At 36.6% G+C, this 20,467-nt stretch overlaps 1 protein-coding gene across 1 annotated transcript; it reads right to left on the bottom strand.

Moving 5' to 3' along the window:
• Positions 1–1,002: 1,002 nt before the first annotated feature.
• LOC104117771 (calcium-dependent protein kinase 21-like) lies at positions 1,003–10,387 on the bottom strand. The gene is made up of 8 exons (XM_009628863.4): positions 9,215–10,387; positions 7,645–7,788; positions 7,401–7,553; positions 4,003–4,115; positions 2,993–3,160; positions 2,764–2,891; positions 1,606–1,705; positions 1,003–1,528 (listed from the first exon to the last, which is right to left on the bottom strand). The coding sequence occupies exons 1-8, from the start codon at positions 9,936–9,938 to the stop codon at positions 1,454–1,456; spliced, it is 1,605 nt and encodes a 534-aa protein (XP_009627158.1). The 5' UTR covers positions 9,939–10,387; the 3' UTR covers positions 1,003–1,453.
• Positions 10,388–20,467: the final 10,080 nt, after the last annotated feature.

The following is a 20,467-nucleotide window of genomic DNA, read 5'->3' as shown; positions in this document are numbered from 1 at the left end:
TAAACTTAGAATCGAAGTAGAAACACTCAACTCTATGGTTTGTCAAGGGGAATGCCCCATTTATGGAAAAGAAAGGAATCTTTATAGCATGTTTGGCCTATTTTATTTTATTTTTTGGCCAAAAGTGCTTTTGGCAAAAAATTGAGGTGTTTGGCCAAACTTTTAGAAGGAAAAAAAAGTGTTTTTGAGGAACAGAAGCAGATTTTGAGAAGCAAAAAAAATATAGCTTCTCTCCAAAAACACTTTTCTGAGAAACACTTTTAAAAAAAATACACTTAGAAGCAGTTTTCAAAAGCTTGGCCAATCACTAATTACTGTTCAAAAGTGCTTTTTAAATTAATTAGCCAAACAAAAATCGATTCTCACCGAAAGTACTTTTTTGAAAAACAATTCTAAAAATAAATAGATTTTAGAAGCTTGACCTTTAGATTCCCTAATGGTTCAGTAATTAAAGGTGCTTAAAGAGTACATGCACAGATTTAGATCAATTGGCCAGAATTGTTAAGAAGAACCAAGGGACCCTTTACTAGCACTCTTATTTTAGTAGTTATGGTGCATATGTTAATAGTCTTTTTGTTTCAATTCATATTTAAGGATTAAAAATAAACTGTTTCTTCTCCTGCTTGATTGTACAATTTTTCTTAGGATTTTATTCATTCCACAAGTTTAAATAAGAACTCTAATAAAGCATTTTAAGATATAAAAAGATAAAGTTGTTCACGACCATCAAAGATTGTGGCACATTTTCATTCTTAACAAGACGTCTAGGATTCGAGCAGTGGAAGTGAAGTCAGTCTTTGGTAGGAAACATTTTACACCCCAAAACGAAAAAATCCTCATATTGATTTGATTGTGCTAATGGAAATGAGCTTGTCTTGTTTGTACATTGTGTTTAGTAAGTCAGTCTTAATTAGCTTGACTTAGTGAATTGTTTGCTCTTGGTTGATTTTTCAGGACTTAAAGATAAGGTTCATTATCAAAATATCCAAATAAATACACAAATTTCAAATTATAACTTGATAATTAGCATAGTTAAATATGGAAAACATCCAATGTCCATAAACACTAACATCTTAAAGACATCAGTAACATCAAGTCAACAGTCCTTTCTTTTTTCAAGCACAATGCTAATTCCAGGTTGTCTTGTTGTAATCTGTTAACAAGGTAAAAATGACAATGTGATCCACACAAAATTACAAAGGGGATAAGATACATTACAGGGAAAGTGAAAATATAACATTAACTTGCTATTCACACACACTGCATTCAAACTCAACCTACAACCAAAATGCCTCCTTGTACTCCATGCTTTCTGAAGATAGTTGAAGGATTGAAGAAATACCAACTACATCACCTATACTTCTTCACCTCTCTTGTGATCTTCTCAGTGTCGACGCCTTCCCATCTTGTATGGCTGAAAATCTCTGTTAGCAAGGGTATTTTCGTCAATGCACTAGAAAAGCTTCGGCTGTGGTTGTGTTCCACTTCTCATCATAGCACAGAACTCCTCATAATTGATCCTACCATCCTGTTTAATTCGAAGAGTCAGTATGAAATTACCATACTAGAGTTTCAACGTCAAGCGTCTCGTACAACACCACTTACATTGTCAGTGTCCACCTCTGCAATTATTTCCTTTATGGTCGCCTCATCACCCATACCATACTCCTTCATGGCGCTTTCCAATTCATCTCTCGTGATGAAGCTGGATAACATTAACAACAATAAAAAAGTGGATATGTGAGAAGAATGTGAAATCTTGAGACTTGAACAGACCACATTTTAACTTATATACTGTAGCCTCCAAGTACATGCTTCTAAAAGGTTCAGAAAGTATAGAAAGCTTCCAAAATAGCCAAGTGTAGAAACAGCCAGAGAGAGATCAATATGTTATATATTCCATTATGAAGGTTCACTTTTAAGTCAGGAGGATGTCTCAAAATCGACTATAGTTCTTGATCCTATAGATCATAATACTCCTGATTTTAAAAATGATTCACCTTAGTTTTTCAGGCTCATGAAGGTTTCTTGATGCAACTACCATATGTTAAACACTACGAGGGTCTATCTGATTCTGGAGTAAGGAGTAATCATGGCCGTATTAACCCGCAAGGGTGTAGCCTAGTGGTCAATGAAGTGGGTTGAGAACCATGAGGTCTCAGGTTCAAATCCCAACGGAGGCAAAAACACGTGATTTCTTCCCATCTGTCCAAGCCATAATAGATAGAGTTGTCTAGTACATGTTGCTGGTGGGAGGTAGCAGATATTCCATAGAATTAATTAGTCGAGGTGCGCGCAAGCTGGCCCGAACACCACAGTTATCAAAAAAAAAAAATGCACAACAGAAAGCGACCGCCCTTTAAGTAAATGAAACCTACTAACCACCTCTGGCTGATCCCACCCATAACTTGAGGAAGTTAAGCAATTAGATGGCTTAGGAGGTTTTCCTCTCAATATCCCAATGGCTAGTGACAAAAGGAATCACTTGGAAAACTCCAGACCCTATCATTTATAATTTACCCTGTTGATGCCACGAATCTATCCATAATCCACATAAGGGATATGTCACTATGTCATAATATAAGATATGAACAGCAACAAGGACAAAATTAGGTTTTTTCTTTTGCATCTGAAAATAATTTTCCTTATTTATCCAGATTTGCATGTGGTATGCATGTTATACTCACCAAGTTTTATTAATCAACAGTTCATTTAGATGGAAATCAGAAAAAACAGAAGTCTTATTCAACTTTATGGACTTACCCACTATGGTCCTTGTCAAAATACTGAAAAGCTTTAAAGAGATGCTCATCCCTTTCAAGCCGATGTCTATGCATTGTTGCAGTAATAAACTCGATGTAATCGATTGTTCCATTTCCATCCACATCAGCCTGAACGTCAAATCATTTACATGAAAAACAAGTACTTATTCAGTCAGCAGCTAAGATAAAAAAAAAAAAAAATTAAATCCTGTCAAAGGCATCATACTTACAGCTTCCATGAGTTGCTTGACTTCGGTCTCCGTTAGCTTTGATCCAAGCCGAGCCAATCCTGACTTCAATTCTTCATAAGTGATTGTGCCACTATTGTCTGTATCAATGTTTGCAAACATAGCTTTCAAACCCTTGATTTCTTCTTCAGATAAATTTTCCGCAATGACCTGGGAAAATTACAAATGTAACAGAATATCAAGAGGTTGTAATTAAAATATAAATGCTGATATCAACATCTTGCTTTGACTTGTTAGAAATCCAGGTACACGTTAGCCGAACGAAGCAACTGTAATGCGTACACCTTTGCTAAATGAAAGTCAATCAACTGATATGAAGACATCTTGTGAATGGAAATGAATGTCAATTAAGACCTTATTCAACCACATGAAACACCTTGTGAAGGGAAAAACAAGGTGATATTAGAAGAATTTCTCATTTTTCCGTTTTCATAGTGCCGTGCCATTGTTATTGGTTATCATTATTGCATTTCCATCTATTTTCTACTTCTTACGATTCTGGTATTATCTTTCTGGCTCATGTTGTTGTTACTGATCTATTGTCTCTTTTCGTCTTCTTGAGCCGAGGGTCTATCGGAAACAGCCTCTACTCCTTCGGGATAGGGGTAAGGTCTAAGTACACACTACCCTCCCCAAACCCCACTTGTGGGATTTTACTAGGTGGTTGTTGTTATTGTTGTATTAGAAGAATTTCTCATATAGTTTTTTTCTTTTAGAATTAAAAAGAAAATTTCTCATGTAGTTGAGCAAACATATACCCATTGTGTAATACCTTACTAGAGAAGATGAAGTATTAGCTTGATTATAGTTCTACTTCCAACATCAAGTGCGTAGAAAATGCTACATCTTCTAGATAATTTGAGTACGTACAGCATATCCCACATCAATTTTGCTACTGAAGAACCAGTAATGATAATCAAAGATTCACAACAGCCTCGAAAATACATAAATCACCTGCTGTGTCAAAATAAGAAGGCAATATTAGATTGTACCTTCAATGCAAGTTTCTTGAGCTTGTTCATTGCCCTAAACTGCTTCATTCTGGACAGCACTGCACTGTCTATTGGCTTGTCTGATGCTTCTCCCATTCGAAGCCATGGATGTTCTGTAGAAACAAGCACGAAGAGTGCTAAGTATTACACAAGCAAGCAGAACTTAAATGCAACATATAAAAAAAAAATATTAAAAAAAAAGAAAAAAGAAAAGCTGCAAGCAAGCAATGCCTCTTGCTTTCAGTCAAAGACTTAAGAACCTGGGGAAGCAAAATGGAGAGAGAGAATGGGGCTCCCAAAGGTATGGTTATTAGCAGTTGATGAAGGCGGAACAAAGACCATGTGAGACCAGGGTCAAATTCCAATAGAGGCAAAAAAAGAAAAGTTAAGTGATTTCTTCCACTGTCTAAACCATAGAGGATAGTGTTATCCGGTATTTGTAGTGATGGGAGGATGCAGGTACTTACCCACATCCAGTGCAAGGACCAAAGCAATAAGTGCATGATATGTGTCTTTTACACATGATTATCACTTAATTGTGCTTTTTAATATGTATTCTTAACTCAATTTATCGTTTAACTACGGTAAATAAACATGGTTTGGTGCATGCACCGAGTATGGGTTAGTCCCATGCTAGTATCGAATGGAAAAATCGTGGTGCATGCAAGTTGGTCTAAACACCATCAACATCAAAGAGAGATAGAAGGGGAAAGGAGGAGAGGAGAGGATTAATTCGACTTCCACAAAACCAAGAAAGGCACATCGTGCATAGGGAACTCAATGTAATGTTTTGACACCTCTCATTATACCAAAAAGGGGGAAGAGAAACGAGAAATTGGGCTGCTAGTGATGCAACAGAAGAACGAAATCTTGAAAAGAAATGAAAACTCAGTATTGAAATCCAACAAATGCCCATTCTATGATACAAGCTGCCAACAAAGAACCAAAACAGAATGGTTTACTACGAAGTATACTTGATAAATTGTAAGTATTGTATTGGCTCAAGTTTCAGTTTCTTCCACTTTAATAATGCCCACAGCTGTCATAAGTCAAAGTTGAAACAACAAAGCTATTCATCTTCTAGTGGTACCAAAATACCCCTTACCTCTTCTCCCCTCCCCTTTTGATTTCTGCAACCTTGAATAATAGGTAGATGTTTTGCTACCCCTCCCCTCCCCTCCCCAACACCATATGAGGAGACCGCAACTCCAAGGGATGAGGAGATAGAGCATATGTAAGCCACCAAGAGGATAAAGGTAAAAACACCCAACTTCTTATCTCTCTTCACCTTCCCACTTCTAAACCCCACCCCCCTTGCACATCTCATTATTTTTTTAGTTTTGAATTGACATGTCATTTTTGTAAAAAAATTGTTTCTTCTTTATCAATTGATTGTTAACCTATAAGTTGGAAGAAATCAATTATTGTCTCACAAAGACCAAAGATGCAATATCAAATTAATTTAAGTCTCAGTTGAAACAAAATTGAGGTCCACTATATGAATCATCGATGAGCATTCCCCTATACTCGGTCTAAGACTAGTACTTTGCTTAAAGATAATTTGTTTTTAAAAACAAACTTGAAACTCTTTAACTAGAGGTTCTCTAAATCTCAATTTTTGTCTACAAATCTCTAACCAAACTTAAAAGGCTACTAAAAAACACAAAACCTAATGGATTGTAACAACCAATTAAACCTTAGTTGAAACCGATAGGTATATGCATATAGCCTATATAAAAGTTATACTTTTATTGTATTCTGTTGATAGCTAAATTCACATTGATTATGGGAGACTGTAGATTTTTTGAGATAGCCTCCATCCATGTGATTTTTAGTTTACCTTGTCTTGTTTTAGACCTCAAGTGCTTTATGAGTCTTAAGTCTGCTATCACAAAAAAGAATTCAAGAACTTATCGGTTGATCAGGTGGCTTGCTCTCTGTTTTTACATTGATCTTTCCTACCCCTCACTAAGAGGAATGTGTGCTTATACAGAAAGTTTATGTGGAAAAAAAAAAGAAGCAAAACTGAAAGAGAGAACCCGCTTTATTATGATGCTCTAGTTACCAAGATAAAAAACAAGGGAAGAGCGAGGTATGACTCCTAGTTCGTAATCAATAGAAGATACCAAAAGAAGAGCTTTACCCAATTTAACGAATGTATCAAGATGTGAAAATTGTGTAGTAATACTTTATGTAAAGGGTTGAGCTTCAGGATGGGCTCCAAATTTTCTTCCAATATGTACAATATTATTGGGATTCTTTTCTACTGAACCATCCTTACAGAGGACATGACCATGGATAAGAAGGTGTGGAGGTTGAGAATAAAGGTAAAGGGTTAGGTAGCCGAGCATTGTCCGTGTTTGTAGCAGTAGCTTTGATACATCACTTATTGTCTTTTGTGTATTTTCGTATCCTCAGACTTCTGTTATTACTTGTAGTGCCTTTGTTTCGATTTTCTATTTGCATTCCTTAGTGTTAGTTTTGTATTTTCGCTTCGGTTGTCAGATTTGGTTTGCTTGTTATTGCCCCTTCCATTTATCTTTCCTAGGCCGAGGGTCTAATGGAAACAACTTATTTGCCGTCTTAAAGGTAGGGGTAAGGTCTGCGTACACTCTACCCTCACAGACCCACTTGTGGGACTACACTGGGTATGTTGTTGTTGCTTTCTACTAAACCATATAAAAAAGCTACTCCTTTTCATCTTTTCAGCATTATCGTGTTGAATATAGCATGTGGAGGTCAATGTATCACTTGGCCAAATCATCTAAGGCGACTTTCTCTCATCTTATCCTCTATGTTTCTACTTGCACCCTCGGCATAATGTGATCATTTTAATCTTGTCTAGAATTGTATGACCGTACATCTATTATAACATCCACATTTCTTTGAACTCATGTTGTGGATAAGTTACGGTCCCATATAACATGGCTAGTCACACCATTGTTCTGTAAAAATTGTCTTTTATGTTGTTGTAAATCTTCCAAGCCCAAAGAACTCCATTTCAGTCATCTTATCAATTCTATTTGTGACGTATTCATATATCAAACCACTCTCTTGGACAAATGCCTTCACCAGATCACTGCATTTATAAGTGAAGCAGATCCAAAATATATCCAAAGTTAACACCACGAGACAAGCCATATTATACGAAGAATGATAATGTATTTAGCTCTGCTATAGTCAAGACAGTGATTTCATCAATGTCTGTTCTGGTCAAAGTCAACTGGAAGAGCACTGCAACTTATACTCATAAGATAAACTACTAAATGCCTAAGAAACCTAAACACGAGTTAACCCTATTACATTGAAAGAAGTATGCATGTAAAGTACAACGGCAGAACGAAGAGATATCACACGCAGTAACTTCTGATTACACAAAGGGAAAAGGAGAAAAATACCAAGAACTTGTGCTGAAGTAATTCTCTTCTTTGGCTCCTGCGTCAGCATTTTTCTTATAAGGTCCTTGGCACTATTTGATATGGATGGCCATGGATCACTTTCAAAGTCAATTTCTCCTTTTAGTATGGCATTAAATATTCCCTTTTCAGTTTCTGCAAAGGATTTGGCAAGAAACATTAATAGAGAAGTAGAGCAAATAACAAGAAGTACACCATTTTGTTAAACTTTTATCGCTGTCCTTACCAGCCCAAAATGGAGGCACACCACTGAGTAGAATATACAAAATAACACCTGCACTCCATACATCTGCTTCCTTCCCATAACTACGCCGCAATACTTCAGGGGCAACATAATATGCACTACCAACTATATCACGGTACACCTTCCCTGAAATTTATAAATGAAACGTAAGTTCGTCTAATGTAGATCCTTAAAAGAACGGTGGAGGAAACAAAAGCAATTGAAGTCAACTATGGAAATGATCTATGCGGAAATACTCAAATAGTGGCACAAGTGACAAGACTGCACATGAAATAAAAGCGTTAAGAACAAATGTGCTATATTGAATGGGGATGCATGTTAGTAGTTTGTAAAAATCAGCAATACTACAGAGCACCTAGAGAAACTTAGATCACAAGAGAAGAGGATGTGCTGTAAAGTATACCTATCAGACAAAAGTTAAAAAAAACGTGAAACAAAAACGAAGGTACTCTGTTTCATTTTTGTTTGACACATAGTGGATCCATCCTGACAACTATAACACTTAATCGACGAGTAGTATTTTTGTTCGACTGTCCTGTTCCTCGGAGATACTTAAACCCTTCAAAGGTTATCCTGACCGGAAGTAGAGTATGTCTTGAAATATTTCACTAATCAAGTGCCTTCGGTACACATCAACAAACTTATCTCTCCAGTAAATGAATCATTTGAACAAATGCACTACGCAGACCCTTTGGCAATCTTGTAACTAACGCATTGCTTCACCTGGAAACAGGATTGATCAGTGATGAGAGATGCTCTAACAGTAACTCGCACTCTCGGTCAAAAAGTTTCACTTGCTCACTTTCACTACCCACAGATGACAGAAAGATAAAAGTTCGGGTTTAGGACACTAGATTGAGTCATGAATACAGCATAAAAGCCATCTTAGGTTATTGGAACTAAGATAGCAACTGCAGCACTGGATATGGAAATTACAGCTCGCCTAACCCTTTTGATAGTCTATAGGCAATACTTCTTGCTTTGATGGTAATCATTGAGAGCTTGCTTGATTGGAAGGACTGATGTAATTCTTGTTTAGCTAACAATTGAGAATAGATCTTCAACAAAAAAAAAAAAATTATAACCGTGGTGTCCGGGTCAGCTTGTGAGCACCTCGACTACTTCCACGGAATATGTGCTACTTCCCACTGACAACAGGTATCAGGTATCAGGTAACTCTGTCCACCAAGACTTAGACATATGGGAAGAAATCACCTAGTGTTTTTGCATCCGCTGGGATTTGAATCTGAGACCTCATGGTTCACAACCCACTTCATTGACCACTAGGCCACATCCATGGGTGCATCTTCAACAAAGATTTGCTTAACCAACGAGTGCATCTTTATACTCTACCCCAATCATATCTTTACTTTTTGAAGATAGATACTACTGTTAGTGTCACAGTAAAAACGTTCTTGTCATCATTCAGAGGCACGCTCAAGTAATAAAAGTCATGAAAATATAAAAAGATAACATAATATTAACAGACACAAAAGCTTATTCTAAAAAGCTCAGCTATAATGTAATTAATCTCGAGGGGCAAGAAACTGACCTTCTTCAATGAAGACAGAAAGTCCAAAATCGGTTGCCTTGAGCATTGCATTTTCATCCTTACTAGTCAGTAAGAAATTCTCTGGCTTAAGATCCCTATGCATAACACCCATGAAATGGCAAATGTTAACAACATTTACAATCTGTCTAATAATCTCAGCAGCATCCTTCTCCGAATAATATCCCCGAGCAATAATCCTATCAAACAACTCTCCTCCAGCACAAAGTTCCATCACGAGGTGCACCGAATGCCTATCCTCATATGCGCCTTTAAATTCCACGATGTTCGGCTGGCCACTTAAATGCTGCATAATTTGAATTTCCCTCTTCATATCCTCCCTATCATTCTTACTCACAAGCTTCCTTTTCAATATAGACTTACAAGCATAAGGGTTCCCCGTCGAATTCTCAGTACAATGATATGTCACTCCAAACTGACCCCTACCCAATTCTTTACCAAGTGTATAGTGCTTCCGAATATCTTCAAAAGGCTTTCCTAATATGTTATTCAAATGGGGTCCTTGCATTTGGTCTTGGGTTTGTGCCGGCTGCGCGGTAACAGTGTGTGCTTGTGGCTGAGGCTGAGGTTGTGGCTGTGGCTGATATGGCCTTTCTGGTTGAGGTTGTGGTGTTTTTTTATATTCTTGATTAACATTTCTTCTTGTTGCTCTATAACCCCCCTTAGCACCTTCTCGTGTATACTTCTTGCTAAAACAACCACCCATTTCTACAGTTTATGTGAGCAAGATTGAATTTTTGGACTTTAATTCCTCAAGAAATCAAGAAATTGGGGTTTTACAGAGTAAAAGATTGTAATTTTGTGAGTCACATAAATCAAGATTCAAGATTCTTGGGTATACTTCTTGCTAAAACAACCTCCCATATTTTCAAGATTGAATTTTTGAGTATAATTCTTCAAGATTTTACAAGAAAATAAAGAATTTGGGGTTTTATAGAGTAAAAGATTGCAACTTTGTAAATATCATAAATCAAGATTCAAGATTTGAGGGTAGTACCTAAAGATATTGCACAGATCAGAAAAGGCCAAAGACTTAAACAATATACATTGACTTGATTAAGCTCGATGAGAGAACTCCATATAAATGCTAGAAGTACTTTAGTTTGACTTGTCAAAACTTTGTTTGCCAGCTTTTCGACTTTTCTATTTTTGTCTACTACTCTTTATTTCCTGGGTTTTTCCCCACTAGTGAAAAGAAATGCAGATTTCTTGTGAAAAAGTAGGTAGGCCAAGTGGTAATTTAGGGTCTTTTTAGCAATTTAAAAGTCAAACTTAAGGATGTGTTTAAGGAAAATGTTTCGAAAATAAGTAATTTTCGTATTTATTTTCCGATCGTTTGGTAAACAAACGGAAAATATTACTCCAAAAATATTCATATATAATCTAAAGCAAACACTAAAGAAAATAAGGTGTAGGCTGGGTAAGGGGTTGGTAATGAGGGGTCGGATGACGTGAGGGAGTGTGCATGGGAGGAGGGGATGGGGGATCTAGGGTGGCAGAGCCACAATTTGAAGTTTAGTTACTAAATTTATAATTAAATATTTATATATATTTAATAAATTTTCTAACATAAATATAATAATATTTAAGTAAAAGTCACTAGGTTCGGCTGAACCCGCATAGAATATTTAAGTAAAAGCGACACTAGCTCCACGCCTCTGAAGACTTTCGGATCCAACTCCCCTCTATTTCCTAATCTCTCTATTTCTCCAAGTTCCTATTTGGATGGGAGACATTTGTCCTGGTTAAAATCAAAGGATAATATTTAATTGAATAAAATAAAGTCCTAACCATAATTAAAATATTTAATTCTTTGTTTGATTCATTCTCAAATAATATCTTTTGCAATATTCCCACAATTATAGTTGCACATTCTCTCTTACATTATCTAAGATTCCTTCTCTTTTACCAATTTTAGCTGCAATTGTAACATCTCGGAAAATTTTGAAATACTTAAGCGCTATTAAGAAAGTTGATGTGCGCTAATTATATTATTTTGTGTGCAGACGAGGACTATTAATATGATAGATATTAATTAAATATGATAATAAGTGTACGAGACATATTATAAGTGGTGTGGGGTCTAAGGTGAGCCCTAAGTCTAAGTCAAGTTGGAAATTTCATGATAGACTAAAGTTTCAAATGGGTACGCATAAGACCAAACTTTGGACGAGCATATATATATATGGAGTTATATGATGGATGACCTATCAAATTAAAGATCTTCGAGTCTAGTTTCTAACGCTTCAAACCGTTCGTCATTTGGACACTCCTACAAGAAGTTATAACCAAATTACTACAGGTTGGCAGAATGCAATTCTGCGGCCAATTCTGCGACAATAGAATCATTCTGCGGGCCGCATAACTGGTTATGCGACCGCAAAATGGTCGCAGACCTGTCCAGTGAAGCCCATTTCTGGGCATCAGTTTTGCGGTGCATTGTGCGACACGCATACCAATGTGTGGTCTATTATGCGACCGTAGACTTGAGTTCCGAGGGTTAATTTTCCTATTTTCATAACCCGACCCCATTTTGATAAAAATAGCCTTTGGGGCTTATTTTGGGATATTTTTCTGAGGGTTTTAGAGAGAGGCAAGAGCATTTTAGAGAGAGAAGGAGGGAACCTAACATTCTAATCATCCAATCTTGCACCAATCTTCAAGAATCAAGGAAGTCAATCGCAAGATCTTCATCTAAGAGGTAAGATTCAAATTTGTGGTCGAAAGTTAAAGCTCAGGTTGTGGAGTGTAGAAAATCTTGTAGAAGAACCTTGTAACCAAATTTGCACACCAAGTGTTTGATAAAATGCTCAAATGAGCTGAAACCATAAATATCTTCCTAATTATGGTTCACTTTTGTTATGTTTGTAAATAGATTGAAGTTGCTATGATTTTCGGAACCTCGTAGTAATGTAAGGAAGGCTCAAGAAAGATTGGAGCCGTCCGAAGGTCAATTCACGTGAGAAAGCTATTTTGGAATATCGGCCTAACTTCAAAAAAGTAAGTACCTTGCCTAACCTTGAGTGGGGGAATTACCCATTGGGCATTGAGTCTTATGTGGAAATTGTATAATTGAAAACCATGTACGCGAGGTGACGAGTACGTACTTGGTTTAGATGTGCAAATTATATTGGTTGAAATTCGTAGACGCCCTTATGTATTAAATTAGAAAATTGTTGGAACTTAGTAAATCTTTGATTTGTCATGCCCCATTCCTTGTTTGTCGAGTTTGTATTTTATATGATAATTTGGTGTGATTGTCACTTGGACTTTTATGTGAATTTCGTGTGTTTGTTGATTTGATATTTCTTGGAAATAATCACATTATGGATTTTTCATCTGCAAATAATTAATTAAATAAGTTTAAATTGAGGCGTTTATATATTTATCTAAAATTTGGATTAAAGAAGGCGTTGTCCTATGATGAGTTATTTTCCCATCCTTGTGGTTGTTTTTGAGATTTTATATACATTGTGTTGAGCTGTGGACTATCTGTTGTGAAATTAATTGACTTTATTGTACCTTTGGAATGGCTGTGGCCTACGAAAAATTTGTAAATACGAGTTAATGTTAAGCGGCGTATAAGGGTGGCATTCCATTGTTTACATTATGTGGGCATAAGGGTGGCATTCACTGTTGTTATGTGTGTTGGGATATTGTCTGGGCGTAGAGATAAGAGAGACTATTATAGGAGCGATAAGGGTGGCTATAAGAGCGATAAGGGTGGCTATTAATATTGTCAGGGCAGAGAGATAAGTGAGGCTATTATAGGAGTGATAAGGTTGGCTATTGTTAGGGATGATATGTGATGATGTGGGGTTATTATGTTGATGATTTTTATAGGATGGTGTGGGATTATTGTGTTGATGATTTTTGTGTAATGTTGCGATTCTCCTTGTGTTTATTTTTATATCTTGTGTAACTTGTCTTGTTGTTTCGGTAAACTTGATAATAGTCTTATCCATGTTGAAATTGTGAGCCTGTGGCTATTGCCAGGCGGATTATGTTATTGGCACGTGATTTGTCCGTGCATATGTGATATGACATGTGGGTACGAGGTGCAGCGAAAATATGATGATTATGATATTGGCATGTGAACTATCCGTACAGTTGTGATATGAGATGTGGGAACGATGTGCGTGAGTAAATAATAATTGTATTATTGGCACATGAGTTGTCCGTGCAGTTATGATAGAAATATGTGCATGAGGTGCCGCAAAAATATGAAAGTGGGCTAAAACCCGTGTTACGAAAATATGAAAGTGGGCTGAGACCCGTATTTTATGATTATGAAATGAGGTGTTACAGAGTGATATTTATTTGAAATAAGTATATTCGAAAGATATTTATTTGAAAAAAATATATTCGGAAGGTATTTATTCGAAAGAATTATATGTGAAAGATTTATATTTGAAGGACATATTTAATTGGTTGTACTTGTGTTCCTTATTCGTTTGAGTAATAATTATGATGTTCTTGTTGCCTTGCTGTTTATATCCCTGGTTGATTTTGTTGCTATTATTGCTAGTTGTTTTCCAGTACCATTGTATACTGCTATATTGCACAAGTTATTTGACTAGTGAGTGTCTTGACTGTACCTCGTCACTACTCCACCGAGGTTAGTCTTGATACTTACTGGGTACCGACCGTGGTGTACTCATACTATACTTCTGCACATTTTTGTGCAGATCCAAATATTAGAGATATCAGACTCGGGCAGAGTTAGTGGGTTGATCGGAAGGATTCAAGGTAGAGTTGCTTGGTCATTGCAGTCCCTTGGAGTCTTTCCATTTTGTTATAGTGTTAATTATTATTCGAACATTATTGTATATTCGATCCTTAAGATCATTTCATATATCCAGTTAGAGTTCGTGACTCAGTATTACCAGTCTTGGGAGTTTGTTTGAATATTTTCGCTGTTGGTTTTGACACTTGTAATAAATTATATGTTTAAAAAAATGGCTTGAATTGTTGCTATAGTCGGCTTACCTAGTCTTAGAGACTAAGTGTCATCACGACGCCTGTGGTGGGATTTTAGGTCATGACAAGTTGGTATTAGAGCTCTAGGTTCATAGGTTCTACGAGTCACGAACGAGTTTAGTAGAGTCTTGTGGATCAGTACGGAGACGTCTGTACTTATCTTCGAGAGGCTACAGAACTATTAGGAAATTTTTACTTCTTTCATTCTTGTCATGTGGAATTTGTTGAATTTATAATTTGAGCTTTTGCATCTCTATTCTCTCACAAATGGTGAGGACACGTGCTACCGGGTCAGCTAAGTAGACACCCGCGCATACTGCTAGGGCCGCAAGAGGCTGGGGTTGAGGTAGAGGTTGAGGAAGGGCACGTGTCGCGACTAGAGCACCTTTCAGAGCAGCATTTGAGGAGCCGCCAGTAGCTCCAGTTGAGGGACATGTACCAGAAGCACCTGTTGTTACCCCCGGACTTCAGGAGACTTTTGCACAGTTCTTGAATATGTTTGGTACATTAACTCAGGCGGGATTGATCTCTGTTGCACCAAATATTGCATAGATTGGGGAGTAACTCAAAATCCTACTCTCGTGCTTCAGAACAACAGGTTCGCATTGGTCAGGTTCCGGGTATAGTACCTGTATGCCATATTATTACGGTTCAGCCTGATGTCAAGCCATAGGCATCAGAATAAGAACAAAAAAGACTTGAGAGATTTAAGAGGTATAATCCACCTACCTTCAGTAGCACGACTACTGAGGATTCCCGGGGATTTCTAGAAAAATGTCATTGTATTCTCTGTACCATAGGTATTGTGAAGGTGAGCAGAGTTGCTTTACTACATTTCAATTGTCAGGAGCAGCGTATCGATGCTGGCAAGCTTATGAAGAGGGCAGACCAGCCGATGCAACACCACCAACTTGGGCTCAATTTTCGGAAATATTTTTGAAAGAGTTTGTTCCCAAGACTCTATGGGATGCATGGCGCACAAAGTTTGAACGGTTGTGTCAGGGCACCATGACGGTGTCAGAATATGCTATCAGGTTCAGTGAGTTAGCCTGACACGCACCTATCTTAGTTCCTACAGTCAGAGAGCGAGTCCGCAGATTCATTGAAGGGCTCGATTATGATTTTAAAATAAGCATGGCTCGAGAATTGTAAACTGACATTCCATTTCAGCAAGTAGTAGAGATTGCCAGGATGTTAGAACGTGTTCGTGTCACACCTCCTTTTTCCCGAGGGATAGGGGATAAGGGAGGTTTTCTAATTTAAGTGACATTATTTGAAATGAGATTATTTATTTAATCAGAGTCGCCACTTGGGATAATTATTATGGTATCCCTAGTCACCGGTTTATTTAAAAATCCCAAATCGAGGAGATTGACTCTATTTATGGTCCGCGAACACAGAAGACCGAGTAAGAAATTTTGTTAACCCGGGAAAAGGTGTGAGGCACTCCCGAGTTCCATGGTTTTAGCATGGTCGCTTAACAATTACTCCCTCCGTTCCAATTTATGTGAACCTGTTTGACTAGGCACGAAGTTTAAGAAAAAATAAAGACTTTTGGAATTTGTGGTCCTAAACAAGTCAAAAAGGGGCTCAGAGTATTTGTGTGGTTATAAAAGCTTCTCATTAAGGGTAGAGTTGTAAGTTTAAGCAAAATTATTTCCAAATTTAGAAAGGGGTCATTCTTTTTGGAACAGACCAAAAAGAAAATAGGTTCACATAAACTGGAACAAAGGAAGTAATACTTGGCCTAATTATCTGACTTATTACATGTTTTAAACCTATTGTGCATTTTTATTTTTGACCACTTTTAATTATTGGCTTAACCGCTTTTAGTATTTATGGAATTTATTTGAACAAGCTACGATGTCGTATACTTGTCGTTTTGGTACACACTGCAAACCACGCCACGTGAAACGCACCCGCGATTTACTACATGTTTATTTTTATTATTATTTGAAGTTATGGTCAAATCGCGTGAAACGCGCACTTGAATTGGGGTTTACGTATCATGACTATGCCACGAGAACCGTACCCATAGTCACGATGGTTTATTATTAATCGCGCCTAAAGCAAGTTACGATGTTCGAATATTATTCAATTACTAATTTTGAGATTATTGTAAAGTCATGAGGTATGGATATTGTTGTGGAGGAAATTAAGTAAATTAATTATGAAAAAGTTGGCTCGCTTGTGAATGTTTATTTGTTTTTGGTCCTGGGCAACAATTAGCCCATAAATACGTCGGGGAAGTCCAATTAAAGTCTTATACGAATCATGGCCCAACCTAATCTCTTAAAATTTTACTGCTAACCAATATTTGCATATATAGACTAAATTTATGGTAGGAATAGATAGATACGGACATAACCAATTTAGTCACTAAGATAGGAGATCAAAATGAAACTAAAACATGCTAAAATGGAAAGCCATTACTTCATTGAATAAACAAGAAAAGTAACAAATTAATACATATTCATCAATAAGATTAACCATATGAACTACCAAAAAGGAAAATAAATTAATCTTAACAAATACTCAACATGAGAACAAATTAATCTTAGCACACTCAGATGCAAACTCGACCATATCATACTCAAAGTTAAATTAAAACAGAGTGACCCAAAACATTAATGAGAAAACAAAATAGAAAGAGAAGTGAACCTTTGTATTGATGATTGTGGATTTAAATTACAACCACTCAATGATCGGATATATCTCAACTGGACCCTTCGGACCGCGGAAAACTCGAGCGGAAAATCTCAACTTGCAACCTCAATCGACATTGCAAAACCGACGATTTAGTGGCTAGTTTTGGATTTTTTTGTTTGGGGGAGGGGGGGGGGGGGAGGGGGTTAATGATGGCTCAAAAGTGGTCAAGGGATGGTGGCTTTGGGGTGGTGAAGCTGCTGATTTTTTCGAAAGAAAGGCGAAGAAAGAATGATACGAATAGAATTTTCCTTAGCGTAGAAGAAGCAAAAACATTTCTCTCCAAATCCCTCCCCTATGTTTTTTCCTTTCTCTCCCCTTTGTTATTTTTCTCCTCACATTTCTCTTCTATTTATATAAAAAAGTTCGGAAATTTTTAGATTTTTATTTATTTAATTATTTAATTATTTTTTAAATTAAAAAACAATTCCACTTCCCATTTTTCTTTAAAAAAAAAAAATTCCCCACTTTCCTTTACTTTTATTTTTAAATTTCTCACTTTTTTACTTTTATTATATTTAAATTCCCACTTTTTTTACCTTTTTTTCTTTTTCCATTTATTTTACTTTTTTTTTTTATTTCCACTTCCTTTTACTTTTTTATTAAAAATTTCAGCTACCTTTACTTTTATTTTTTAATTCCAACTTTCTGTTACTTTTCATTTTTTTAAATTTTCACATTCTTTTACTTTTATTTTTTTTTAATTTTCCACTTTCTTTTACTTTTTTTTTATTAAACAATTTTCACCTAATTTTACTTTTACTTTTTAATTCTATATTTCTACTTTTCCTATTTTTTAAATTCGCATCCGAAATTGTAAAAAAATTAATTAATTTTTTTTCGGTTTTTAATTCATTTTATTTTAAAATAAAGATAAAAATAATACTAATAATAATAATTGACCTGTTAAATTATTATTAATTTTTACCCTATATAAAAATGTGTAACAAAGCTAAAACATATATATTAAATTTCTGAAAATATTTATATAGTAGAAGGCGATAAAAATTCAAATATAGTCAAATATTAGGTGCTCACAACTGCCCCTCTTTGCTTGGATACCTGAAGAGTTTTCAGGCAAAGATTAGGTGAGCCATGTGACTAATTTTTTACCAAGGAGAATGGTGGAATGATCAGTTGAGGAGTCGGGTGAGGTTCCGCCGAGGCTTCGGTCCGATGCCCTGCTGTTATAACAAAATAAAATGAAACTAAACAAGCCTATCATTTATGAGTTACAAAATTCCCATATATGAGTCTTCTGAAATTTGATCTTGAGTCTTGACTGGTTCTTCATGCAGACTCTGATCTAAACTTTGATGCTCTCTAGCTGTAGGTTCTAGTTCTTTATTCTATAGCTTCTTCTAATCAAAACGGGACTCCAATACTCGTGGCTTCAGTCATGTCTTGAGCATTCCACATCTTTTCAATTGCTTTTACATTTTAGATTGACTTATTTTTTCTTTTTTTTTCTTCTGAATTGATACTTCTTCTTTTGGTCATCTCGAATCCTATGCCTCGAGGTAAAACCTACTCAGACACCAAAACAAACAAACAAACGAATTTTTTCTGCCCCAGTTTACACTTGGGAAATTTCGTGAGTTATTGTAATAAAATTATAAACTACTTCTTTATTGAAAGCAATAAACGGTCGGGAGTGGTGTACCCCGAAAACGTCATGCTGTTTTTTTTGAATAGTGTTCCTTGATTGTCAAAAGGATATCTCAACTAAGGATTGGTGTACCTTATGTCGGGAAAATGTAGCCAGGGAATGGGATACCCTATATTGGCAAAGATATCAGGGAGTGGTGTACCCTGAATTTAAGATCAAATCAACTAGGGAGGGGATACCCTATGTTGAAAAGGAGACTAGGGAGTGGATACCCTATGTCTAAAATAAAATCAACTAGGGAGTGGAGACCCTATGTTGGAAAAGAAGATTAGGGAGTGGAGACGCTATATCTAAAATAAAACTAACTAGAGAGTGAAGACCTTATGTTGGAAAAGAAGACTAGGGAGTGTAGACGTTATGTCTAAAATAAAATAAACTAGGGAGTGTAGACACTATGTTGGAAAAAATGACTACGGAGTGGAGACCCTATGTCTAAAATAAAATCAACTAGGGAGTGGAGATCCTATATTAAAAAAGAGACTAGGGAATGGAGACCATATGTCTAAAATAAACATCAACTAGGGAGTGGAGACCCTATATCTAAAATAAATATCAATTAGGGAGTGGAGACCCTATGGTGGAAAAGAGACTAGGAGTGGAAACCCTATGTCTAAAATAACATCAATTAGGGAGTGGAGACCATATGCTGGAAACGAGACTAGGGAGTGGAGACCCTATATCTAAAATAACATCAACTAGGGAGTGGAGACCCTATGTTGGAAACAAGACTAGGGAGTTGAGACCCTGTGTCTAAAATAACATCAACTAGGGAGTAGAGACCCTTTGTTGGAAAAAAGACTAGGGAATGGAGACCCTATGTCTTATAAAATAACATCAACTAGCGAGTGGAGACCTTATGTTGGAAAACAGACTAGGGAGTGAAGACCCTATGTAGGAAAAGAGACTAGGGACTGGAGACCCTATGTCTAAAATAAGCTCAACTAGGGAGTGGAGACCCTATGTCCAAAATAACTTCAACTAGGGAGTGGAGACCCTATGTTGTAAAATAGACTAGGGAGTGGAGACCCTATGTCTAAAATAAACTCAACTAGGGAGTGGAGACGCTATATTGGAAAAGAAGACTAGGGAGTGAAGACCCTATGTCTAAAATAACTTCAACTAGGGAGTGGAGACCCTATGTTGGAAAAGCAGACTAGGGAGTGAAGACTCTATGTCTAAAATAAAATCAACTAGGGAGTGGAGACCTTATGTTGGAAAAGAGACTAGGGAGTGGAAATTTTATGTCTAAAAATAAAAATTAACTAGAGAGTGAAGAGTGGGTTGCTCTAATGGTGAGCACCCTCCACTTCCAGCCAAGAGGCTGTGAGTTCGAGTCACCCTAAGAGCAAGGTGGGGAGTTTTTGGAGAGAGAGAGTCGAGGGTCTATCGAAATTAGGGATTGGAGATCTTATTTTGGAAAAGCGATTAGGGAGTAGAGACACTATGTATAAATTAAAATCAACTAGGGAGTGGAGACCATATGTCTAAAGTAAAATCAACTAGGGAGTGGAAACCCTATGTTGGAAAAGCGACTAGGGAGTAGAGATCCTATGTCTAAAATAAAATTAACTAGGCAGTTGAGACTCTATGTTGGAAAAGTGACTAGGGGGTGGAGACCCTATTCCTAAAAATAAAATCAACTAGGGAGAAGAGACCCTATGTTAGGAAAGCGACTAGGGAGTAGAGACCCTATGTTGGAAAACAGACTAGGGAGTGGAGACCCTATGTCTAAAATATTATCAACTAGGAAGTGGAGACCCTATGTTGGAAAGGAGATTAGGGAGTGGAGACCCTATGTCTAAAAATAAAATCAACTAGGGAGTGAAGACCCTATGTTGGAAAAGCGACTAGGGTGTGGAGACCCTATGTCTAAAATAAAA

Source organism: Nicotiana tomentosiformis, chromosome 9 (genome assembly GCF_000390325.3).
Source record: "Nicotiana tomentosiformis chromosome 9, ASM39032v3, whole genome shotgun sequence".
Lineage (NCBI taxonomy): Eukaryota > Viridiplantae > Streptophyta > Magnoliopsida > Solanales > Solanaceae > Nicotiana > Nicotiana tomentosiformis.
The sequence above is the reverse complement of the archived record's forward strand: the minus strand, read 5'-3'. Positions and strand labels throughout refer to the sequence as shown.

Coding starts and splice junctions, on each gene's coding strand:
- LOC104117771 (XM_009628863.4), bottom strand. CDS start 9,938: ATGGGTGGTTGTTTTAGCAAGAAGTATACACGAGAAGGTGCTAAGGGG. Junction 7,789..9,214: donor TTCTGTCTTCATTGAAGAAG/GTCAGTTTCTTG, acceptor TATAAATTTCAG/GGAAGGTGTACCGTGATATA. Junction 2,892..2,992: donor TCAAGCAACTCATGGAAGCT/GTAAGTATGATG, acceptor TTTGACGTTCAG/GCTGATGTGGATGGAAATGG.